Source organism: Etheostoma spectabile, unplaced genomic scaffold, assembly GCF_008692095.1.
Source record: "Etheostoma spectabile isolate EspeVRDwgs_2016 unplaced genomic scaffold, UIUC_Espe_1.0 scaffold272, whole genome shotgun sequence".
Lineage (NCBI taxonomy): Eukaryota > Metazoa > Chordata > Actinopteri > Perciformes > Percidae > Etheostoma > Etheostoma spectabile.
Genome location: NW_022605576.1, coordinates 1,563,831 through 1,574,207, shown reverse-complemented (window position 1 = coordinate 1,574,207; position 10,377 = coordinate 1,563,831). Strand labels below are relative to the sequence as shown.

At 42.6% G+C, this 10,377-nt stretch overlaps 1 protein-coding gene across 2 annotated transcripts in view; it reads right to left on the bottom strand.

Moving 5' to 3' along the window:
• prkdc (protein kinase, DNA-activated, catalytic subunit) overlaps positions 1 to 10,377 on the bottom strand; it is a 66,028-nt gene that overhangs the window by 1,406 nt on the left and 54,245 nt on the right. For both annotated transcript variants that reach the window (XM_032510777.1, XM_032510778.1), the window contains exons 71-85: positions 9,337 to 9,530; positions 9,003 to 9,186; positions 8,695 to 8,855; positions 8,094 to 8,305; positions 7,833 to 7,920; positions 7,597 to 7,740; positions 7,305 to 7,512; positions 6,186 to 6,253; positions 5,844 to 6,064; positions 4,908 to 5,000; positions 4,108 to 4,188; positions 3,919 to 3,990; positions 3,632 to 3,833; positions 824 to 1,012; positions 90 to 229 (exon numbers count right to left, since the gene is read on the bottom strand). In XM_032510777.1, the coding sequence (XP_032366668.1) occupies positions 90 to 229; positions 824 to 1,012; positions 3,632 to 3,833; positions 3,919 to 3,990; positions 4,108 to 4,188; positions 4,908 to 5,000; positions 5,844 to 6,064; positions 6,186 to 6,253; positions 7,305 to 7,512; positions 7,597 to 7,740; positions 7,833 to 7,920; positions 8,094 to 8,305; positions 8,695 to 8,855; positions 9,003 to 9,186; positions 9,337 to 9,530 (2,257 nt within the window). The remainder of the gene's footprint in view (positions 1 to 89; positions 230 to 823; positions 1,013 to 3,631; positions 3,834 to 3,918; positions 3,991 to 4,107; positions 4,189 to 4,907; positions 5,001 to 5,843; positions 6,065 to 6,185; positions 6,254 to 7,304; positions 7,513 to 7,596; positions 7,741 to 7,832; positions 7,921 to 8,093; positions 8,306 to 8,694; positions 8,856 to 9,002; positions 9,187 to 9,336; positions 9,531 to 10,377) is intronic.

The following is a 10,377-nucleotide window of genomic DNA, read 5'->3' as shown; positions in this document are numbered from 1 at the left end:
CCCTGTAAATCATACACTTGAAGCATTATTTCCCCCATAACGGAGATACCAGCGATGCAAGGTGTGCCGGGTTCTGATTGGATGGTTACCTGGTGATAGCAGCTGGATTGGCTCCTTCTAGTTTCCTTCTGGCGAAGCTGACCTTCTGTAGGGGATACCAGCTGATTTCTTTGGTGTTGACGTTGTCCGTCCACGTGCCTCCTTTCTTCAGCTGTTTCAGCTCAAAGTTCTGGGTAAGAAATCAGTTTGTTTACCAGTAACTGTGTGAGGAAAGGTTCTTCAGTTAAAGCTACTGTCACATGTTACAAAAACTCGAAAGAGAAATCCGATTCCCACCATGCGTGTATCCTGTCTGTGACACACTGAACATCCCTTCATCTACTCACACACTTCCCTTCTTTACCTGCGGTTCACTGTTCCGTGTTTACGTTTATCTTTCTATTTTAATTGAATTATGCATTGAAGAGTGCAGTTTAATCCCCTTTTTTTCATCTCTCCATCACATCTTTTATTGATTGTGTATATTAATCTGTATTATTTGTATATGTGTTAACAAAAATAAAAATAAGATCATTAGAAGTGATACGTTACAGGGGCAGAGACAGACGGACTAGACGCTCCATTTACAATAATAATAATATTATTAGCGACTCTATGCACTAGTTTTCAAATCCATTTGATAACAGAATGCCAAGTCTTCATCATTCCTAAAGCAGAACAACTAATTGACCCCCTGTTGAAGATCTCTGCCCTAAAAGAATCTTTTTAGAAAACATTGGGGGCTGGAGCCCCAGAAGCCCCCCCTATGCCCCTGATTGGTTACCTTCCAGTCCAGCGAGGGCTCCTTGACGAACACATCCATGGTGTTTAGCAAAAGGTCTGGCTCGGCACTGTAGGCTCGCAGCGAGTGGACCATGATGCTCTGGATCAGTCCCGACTCCTTCAAGGGTTGCATTAGATTCACAAACTGTTGGGTCAGCCGGAACGGCATGAGCTCAGGCACAGGGAGGAACTGTGAAGGAAACCCAGGATTACACGGAGAGGGAGTTATTTACAACAGACGGGTTCACATTTCTACAGCTGGACACATTTGCACCTAAGAAACCACATGGCGGACCCAGTTATCTATGTTATATTTCATCAAAATATCCCAACATTTAGTTAAAATTCTGACTACAGTGCTGTAATCAAGTCAATAGTCTTGCTTTGCCAGACCATCCACACGCTGTGAAGACCATACTGTATCTGAAGACTCTTTTATATAGACCTTAGTGGTCCCCTAATACTGATCTGAAGTCTCTTATATAGCCTTAGTGGTCCCTAATACTGTATCTGAAGTCTCTTTATATAGACCTTAGTGGTCCTAATAATGTATCTGAAGTCTCTTTATATAGACCTTAGTGGTCCCTAATACTGGATCTGAAGTCTTTTATATAGCCTTAGTGGTCCCTCATACTGTATTGAAGTCTCTTTATATAGACCTTAGTGGTCCCTAATAGTATCTGAAGCTCTTTTATATAGACCTTAGTGGTCCCTAATACGTATCGAAGTCTCTTTATATAGACCTTAGTGGTCCCTAACTGTATCTGAAGTCTCTTTATATAGACCTTAGTGGTCTCTAATACTGTATCTGAAGTCTCTTTTATATAGACCTTAGTGGTCCTAATACTGGATCTGAAGTCTTTTATATAGACCTTAGTGGTCCTAATACTGTATCTGAAGTCTCTTTATATAGACCTTAGTGGTCCTAATACGTATCTGAAGTCTCTTTATATAGACCTTAGTGGTCCCTATACTGTATCTGAAGTCTCTTTATATGACCTTATGGTCCCTAATACTGTATCTGAAGTCTCTTTATAGACCTTAGTGGTCCCCTAATACTGTATCTGAAGTCTCTTTATATAGACCTATTGGTCCCTAATACTGTATCTGAAGGCTCTTTATATAGACCTTAGTGGTCCCCTAATACTGTATCTGAAGTCTCTTTTATATAGACTTAGTGGTCCCCTAATACTGTATCTGAAGTCTCTTTATATAGACCTTAGTGGTCCCCTAATACTGTATCTGAAGTCTCTTTTATATAGACCTTAGTGGTCCCCTAATACTGTATCTGAAGTCTCTTTATATAGACCTTTGTGGTCCCCTAATACTGTATCTGAAGTCTCTTTCCTAAAATCCAGCCTTTGTGCAGAATTCCAGCCACTAGAGCCAGTCCCACAATGAGCTTTCCATAGTATGTGCCATTTCTGAGTCTGTAGCTATTGTAGTAGTTTTTGTAAGCCAAATTTTCTGGGCGGGCAATGCAGAGAAAAGGGGAGGTAACCTCCAGATCCAGATCAGCCCATCTGAGCTCAAAGATAGAACAGGATACCCAGGGCTCGAGTTACACCTATCACCATTTCTAGCCACTGGGGGGCCATAGACAGGCTGGGGGAACTCATATTAATGTCAAAAAACCTGTAGCATTTTCATGCCATGGAACCTGTAAACCAACAATTGTTGTGCGAGAGAAAACTCAGATTGGACAGATAGTCTAGCTAGCTGTCTGGATTTACCCTGCAGAGATCTGAGGACCAGGTAACCTAGTCCTCAGATTGGAGATAGTCTAGCTAGCTGTCTGGTTTACCCTGCAGAGATCTGAGGACCAGGTAACCATAGTCCTCAGATTGGACAGATAGTCTAGCTCTGCTGTCTGGATTTACCCTGCAGAGATCTGAGGACCAGGTAACCATAGTCCTCAGATTGGACAGATAGTCTAGCTAGCTGTCTGGATTTACCCTGCAGAGATCGAGGACCAGGTATCCATAGTCCTCAGATGGACAGATAGTCTAGCTAGCTGTCTGGATTTACCCTGCAGAGATCTGAGGACCAGGTAACATAAGTCCTCAGATTGGACAGATAGTCTAGCTAGCTGTCTGGATTTACCCTGCCAGATCTGAGGACCAGGTAACCATAGTCCTCAGATTGGACAGATAGTCTAGCTAGCTGTCTGGATTTACCTGCAGAGATCTGAGGACCAGGTAATCATAGTCCTCAGATTGGACAGATAGTCTAGCTAGCTGTCTGGATTTACCCTGCAGAGATCTGAGGACCAGGTAACCAGAGTCCTCAGAAATCCACCAAATACAAAATTCCAACACAAAGGAAGCGGAAGGAAACGGAAAATACACGCATCTGGCAACATTTCCTGTGGTAACGGAGCAATCCTGGAAGTGGAACGTCAAGGATATAGATTGAGTCACCAACTGTTGAGTCCGAGGCAAGTCTCGAGTCCCTAATGCCTCCTAGGCCAAGTCCAAAAAATCAAAAATCAAAAAATCAATTATAAAAAGCGAGTCTGACTCAAGTCACAATTACCTGAGATCGAGTCCCACTTGAGCCACGAGTCCAGACAATGGCAACTCAGGACTCAAGTACTTCATTATTATTAACACATAAAACTAATAAAACTAGTCAGAAACTGCATTCAACTTTCCGAGTCCTATTTCATAAATGCTCAAACCCGATTTCCTAAAATTCAAGTCCAAGTCATCAGTGTACGAGTCCACGTTGAGTCACAAGTCCGGAAAATAATGACTCGAGTCAGACCTGAGTATTCTATCAGCGCCTGAGTGAAAGACGCGTGACCAACCTGTGTGGCGGAACCGAACGCGTGACCAAAGTCAATGCCGACCATGCCTCCCGTCTCCATGTTGATCATGAAGTTGGAGAGATGGCGGTCCCCGATGCCCAGAACCCAGTGGCTGACACACAGCAAGGCGTGAGAGCTGATGAAGTGGGAGCGCAGGGACAGAAAGGCCTCGGGACTGTTGCACATCTTCAGAAACGCTCTCCTGGAAATGGAAAAAAGACAAGAAAATATTTTAATCTACGCGCTAACCTTTATGAGCGTTTTCATTTTCCAGAGATTGAACTTACTTCAGGAGATCGCCGGGCACATGCTGCAACACCTTAGAGAAGTTGCTGACTGCCTCAGAACGTTTCGCTTTCCTAGGATAAATATGATATGATATGAAAAAGTTGGTTTCACATTATGAATTACAATCAACAGATTCCAGCTGAAACAATTTAGTTTTAGGAAGAGAAAGCAACATTCAGGGGACTTACTTGTAAGCCCAACTGTACAGTACAATACCCTCGGACTTTGGAGCAAAGGTTTGGAGCCATTTATTGTAGTCTTCAGCAGACCTTTAAGAACAAACACATATATATATATATATATATATATATATATATTATATACAGTACACACACACACACACACACACACACACACACACGGTCAAACGTTTGGAGACATTTATTGCAGTCTTCAGTAGACCTTTAAGAACAAACATATATATAGTATAATATACGACACACACACACCACACACACCACACACAACACACCACCACACACCACACACACACACACACACACACACACACACACACACACACACACACAGTCAAAGGTTTGGGGTGACTTACCAATTTCCAGCCCACTCCCTTATATACAGAATACCAGCTGATCTGAGTGGGGGGGCTGATCTTTAATGCAATATCTCCATTGCCCATTATCAGCAACCATTCTATAATGGAGCGCAATGGGGATTTCTAAGTGACCCCAAACGTTTGACCGGTAGTGTATATGTACACACACACTAACAAAAATAACTAACACTTTAGTCGTTCTACAAGTATGATCACAAAAGGACTGAGATTATCATTAATTTACTAAAAAAGCAAGCAAATATAAAATTCCAGAGAGCAGCATGACAAGTATTTTATTTTTAGCTTAACTCAACATAGACTTTTTTTAGAATATAGAATAGAAATCAAGGGGTGTAGAAAGTTTGGAATAGCTCAGATATGACATTTAAAGGTCATCAGTGGACTAAGGTATTAGAGTGAAACGTACGCTACCTCTTCGCCCTCTGACTTTCCTCTTCAGTCATGGTGCTGTTCAGGAACTCCTTCAGGGTGCAGGTGTTCTCCATCCATTCAATCAGGCCGATTCTGGACGACAGTGGGAGTGGGAAATCAGCTTTCTTGACTTTTTTTATATTGAGTAGTAACAAGAGTAATGTAAGTATCAGGAAGAGGCATCAGTAATCAACCCCAATCCCATATTAAAAATTTGAATAATAAATGTTGTTTGCCTGTTTGTTTGTGTGTTTACTTGTGTGTTTGTTTGTTTTGCTTTTATTGTAGAAAATGCTGCTGTAATAAGGGAATTTCCCCGCTGTGGGATGAATAAAGTATAATCTAATCCAATCTAAATAATAAGCCAATTACTATTATTAAATGGATTCATTTTGGTATATCAGGAGACCGTGTTATGTTTTACTGATAACTTGCCAGATGTCACTCTCAAAGTAAAAAGTTTGATTTGGTTGTACTTCGGGGGGGGGGGGGGGGGGGGGAAGAATCACAAGAGCATACCGTAACGATATCATCACAATACTTATGCCACAATACGATATTATTGCGATTTTAAACATATTGAAATATTCTGCAATATATTGCAATTTATAATCTTTTTTCCAACTTCTAATTTTTCCCAATTTCAAAAGACGTCCCCAAAAGGAAACTTTGTCAACATCTGTTTCATCTAAAAAGACACATTTCTCAGTTCATATCAATTCAATGTTATTGCTGCAGAATGGGACAAACTGACCAACACATATATAATAAAAAGATTCATAGTTGGTGCCTGTGTATTGATACAGTATTGCCACTGAAAATATCCTGATACTATGCTGTATCGATCCCCCCCCACCCCTGGTTCTACTATTAATCCGTCTTTGCATTAAGCTGAACTGGAAGGACAGACTGATGGACGGACAGGCAGCCCAGTACCTTGTGGTTATGGGAATGACTTGATAGGTGCGCAGCTGCATGCCTCTGTGTGTGCAGGCGGCGTCATGACTCAGCACAATATTCATGACAGCAAAAAGCTGCTCAATGCGTTGGTCCTGGCGCAGGTCCTCTCCCCCCTTCACCAGGAAGGGGTGGTCGCGTTCGTCATCGCCGCGGATGATCAGGCGTTTGGGCCGACGCATGGAGGACATCACCTTCACCTGCGGGCCAGGGAATTCACTCTGGTAAACTCACCGGGACACTGCGGCGTTTCAGATTTACACAGGGTGCTATTACAACATTTGCATGATAATTGTACAGTAAATGACTATAAAAGCATACCCTTTCATCAAAGCCTGTTATTTTTGCATGATACTCCGGCAACGGCTTAGATCTGCCATCATACTGTCCTACAGCGAGAGGAAGGGGGTAAAAACTTATAAATGTGAGTGACTTCATCAGTGAGCAGAAAAGAGTTCAATAGAATAATTTATTTTCACAATTGGAAATTACTTTCTCTAAATCAGTGGTTCTCAGCCTTTTCTGCCAGACGTACCCCAGCCCTGTCAACTCCTGTATCCCTTTCTCAACAGCGCTGGAGCGGTACAGTAACCTTTTGGGGAGTTGCTGAACTCCAGAAACTGGACTCTGGGAAGTCCGTTAAAGACTTCAAGATGACAGGACAGGGAATTCCACTTTCTGAGCCCTTTAACCCTCAACGCCCTGGGATTTGCCAATGCCAAAGAGTATCCACTTTGTGGTATAATCTCCCTTAGAGCTCCTCTGCTGTGCTGTCTGAACAACACAGTCCGTCAACGAGAGACGAGGGACGAGAGACAGGTATAGCGAGCCCAAATGAGGGGCGATAAATATCAAAGGTTCCAAAACATCTAGTGTAGTATCTTATTTATATCAATCCACTATATAAACATAATATCTAACACATGGGATTTGATTGGAGGCTAGTCTCACTCTGTCCCACAGTAACATTAAAAGAGTTTAGATGTACATTGTTTGTTAATAATGTATTGTATTAAGTGTCCATTTCACTATAATATTCAGATTTATCATGAATAATAGAACATGAACATGTATATTAAGTTCCGTTAAAGAGGAAGGGTGTCACATTTGAGCGTTTAAAAATGTACTTGAAAGTAAGGCAATAGTTTACTTTCTAAAGTAACAAGGTTACTTTATAATTTAGTTACTTTTTGGAAGAAGTAGTAAATGTAGCTAAATACTAAAAAGTAACTTGCCCAACACTGGGAATCACTGCCCTAAATTACAGCCCATACACACCGATGATTAAAAACAACAACACACTGCATGAAATAATTATTGTATTGGACAAACTCATTTTAAATATGCTAATGATGTGGCCTATACAAGATTTGTCAAAACCGGCGATTTAGAGTTGGGATTGCCCTGATTTTAACAGTGTAAGTTTACGACTGCACTGACCTGGGATCTCCAGCTCATTGCAGAATGTGTCAGCTTTGAATCCACTCAGCCAGGGCGAGTATTCCTTCAGGTTCCCTGGCTCCTGAAGCCATCCACGCATGGAAGCTGCCAGATGTTCCACCTGCCGCACAAAGCTTTTTTCTCTCCTCTTCTCAAACAGCTTGCTGCCTTTAGAGCCCAGCAGTTTCTCCACATCTTTAGCAAATTTCTGTTAAAAGAACAAAAAAACAGAAAACAGATTGAAACGTACACATGCGTTTGCTAGACAAATGAGATTAAGCAAACTACAAACCTTGATGAATTTTGTGCGAAACGCCCCGTGACCGGCCGCGTTACGATCCCCGAGTGCTGAGTGCATCTCGTCATACATGGCGCCCATCCGCTTCTTGTCAAAGCTCGGTTTTTCCAACTCGTTTTTCACACAATCCCACCAATCCTGTGTGTGGATCACAAGACAATGATCAACGAGAGGTCGGTGACCAGTAGGCGGCGGCTTGGTTAATTCATGGTTCAACTTGCACTGGTTACCTTAAAAAGCATCTCAGGGTTAGTGAGCTGCTGCAGTGCATCCACGAAGTTATTCACAGCTCCCCCCTTATCCAGCATGCTCCTGAGCCTACGCACACACGCGCACACACGCACACACACAACACACGCACAAACCACCAAACACACCACACACACACACACACACACACACACACACACACACACACACACACAGACTTATATATTATATTGGGGTTTTTTCTTTTCTTTCTTCCCCATGTAAATCATTCTTCAGTTTACCTGTTGACAAATTCCTGCTGCTGGTGGCCGGTAGCAGAGTCCTCAAACTGGTAACTCTCACTGCTGATCATGAGAGCGTAAACCAGCGCTTGAGGGTAGCATTCTGCTATCTGCCCCACGCAGTGCTGCATAGCCACAGCTTCCGGCTTGTCCAACAGGGCGACCATTTGACTGATCCAGCCAATCAGCATCCAGCAGGGAACTGACATCATCTACACACACAAAGTTAGTACGGGCACCATTTACGACAAAACCATTACGGGATTCTGCATCAATTTACAGGCTCGGTGCTAAAACCAGCTTTGATGTAGTGTTTCCTATGCAAAGCTCAAAAATGTTGCTTGGTCATTTTACATGGTTGTCTAATATATTTACCAGTCTGGTTCCAACTCACAGACTTTCAGCCAGAGTGTTTATCAGGTCTAGAATGCTCTTTCTTAATCGATAATATTACAGAAATGTCTTGACCAGTGATAACCCAGCTGATAACGCTTACTATACTAATAATAGTTGGTGACCATTGCAAACCAAAGACGTTGCTGGTACAGATTAAAAGACAATCATATTTTGAAAAAGTGGGATTAGGTGGATTCCTTCTAACCTCTCTGGTCATGAGGTCCAGTGTCTCGGAGGGGTACAGCTCAATGATCTGCAGCAGGCGTGGGAACCTGAGGCGAGCTTCCTCGGAGTTCATCTTCAGAGCTTTCAACATGTTCTCCACTACCTGAACAGGCAACGTATACAGGTCTGGGAAGTGACTTTCTGCAACAACGCGCACAGACGTATAAAGTCAGATCACTGGGTTACGGGCGCACGCTGGCACACACTTTAAGTACTTTACTATATTACTAGAACTTGGGAATTCCGACTCTCCAGTTCAACTGGAACTGGAGTCCTATTATTACTCACCAGTGTCCCTCTGCTCCTCCTCTCGCAGTCTTTTGTCACAGAAGTTAGCCAGAGCCATGTACGTCTCAATGATGCTGCTGCTTTCCACACAGTCCTGAGTATAAGACTGAATCTCTTCATCAGCCTTTCTGCTGGCATCACACAGACACTGCAGTGCCTGTACCTGCAGCCCCACTTCAACCTTCTGCAGGGAAAACCGTTTTTTTTTTTAAAGCAAATAAGTGCCTTAAACGCTCTCATTTACATAAGCTCTTTGTACATGCTCTAATCATACTGTACACTGTTATGTTTTAAATATGTTTTAAAATAATTTTAAAAAACATGTGCAGAGTACCTTTGAATTTTCTTCGGGCCAAGCAGCTCCAGAAAGCTTTGCAACTCTCTCTGCTTTCTCAGCTCCAATAGTGTCCAGGACCGAGGGGCTCCTGCTCACAGCTGTGGCCAGGATGTGGAAAGATGTACCCTGGAGGATCTTCTGGTATCTGAAGACTTTGGCTGTGGCACTCCGACAGTCGGCCTGAAGGTCCTCTGCAGAGACAGAAGAGCTGACGTCCAACTTAAACCGTACGTGCGTGTCGCTGCAACTTACGCACAGTTCTAGTTGAACCTTTTCTTGGGTCATCTTACCAATGTTATATGCTGATTACCTTATATTCTAAAGAACTAACCCATCTACCTGGCTTTCAAAAAATATAAAACTTAAATGAGACGTCTTGTTACTGAGAAAACTGATGGCATTTCAAACTTGAAACGCTGATATTAATTATGACACCCTGACTTGGTAAATTACTATGATCTTTTAAACAAAAACAAGAGCTAAAACCTTAAAGGGTAGCCTGCAGAGTTTTGAGACCACTGGAGGCGCTATGGAGCAATGTTTTTGCTAGTGAGTCCCCCTTTTTTTGCACTAGAACGCAGACAGTGCAAGTCAGATTCTGCCACTGGTTGTCTGCCATTATGCTGACAGACAGTTTGTGGCGGTGATGTACCAAACGCGTGCAACGCACTGACAAATACAGTGAAGAAGACTTCTAGCAAGCAAAAACCTGGGGCAAAACCCCTATTTAAACTTAAACTGTGATGCGTTGACCACCCTACTGCGTGCACAAGCGCACTGCCTTTTAATTACAACAAGTTTACATTCACTTTGCTGCTCATTGGGTAACATCTTTGATACATCCACCAAACGAGAGAAATCGTACCTTAAAAGGTCCCATGGCATGAAAATGTCATTTTATGAGGTTTTTTAACATTAATATACGTTCCCCCAGCCTGCCTATGGACCGCCACTGGCTAGAAATGGTGATAGGTGTAAACCGAGCCCCTTTTCTCAAAGTTGAGAAAATGAAAGCTCAGATGGGCCGATCTGGAATCT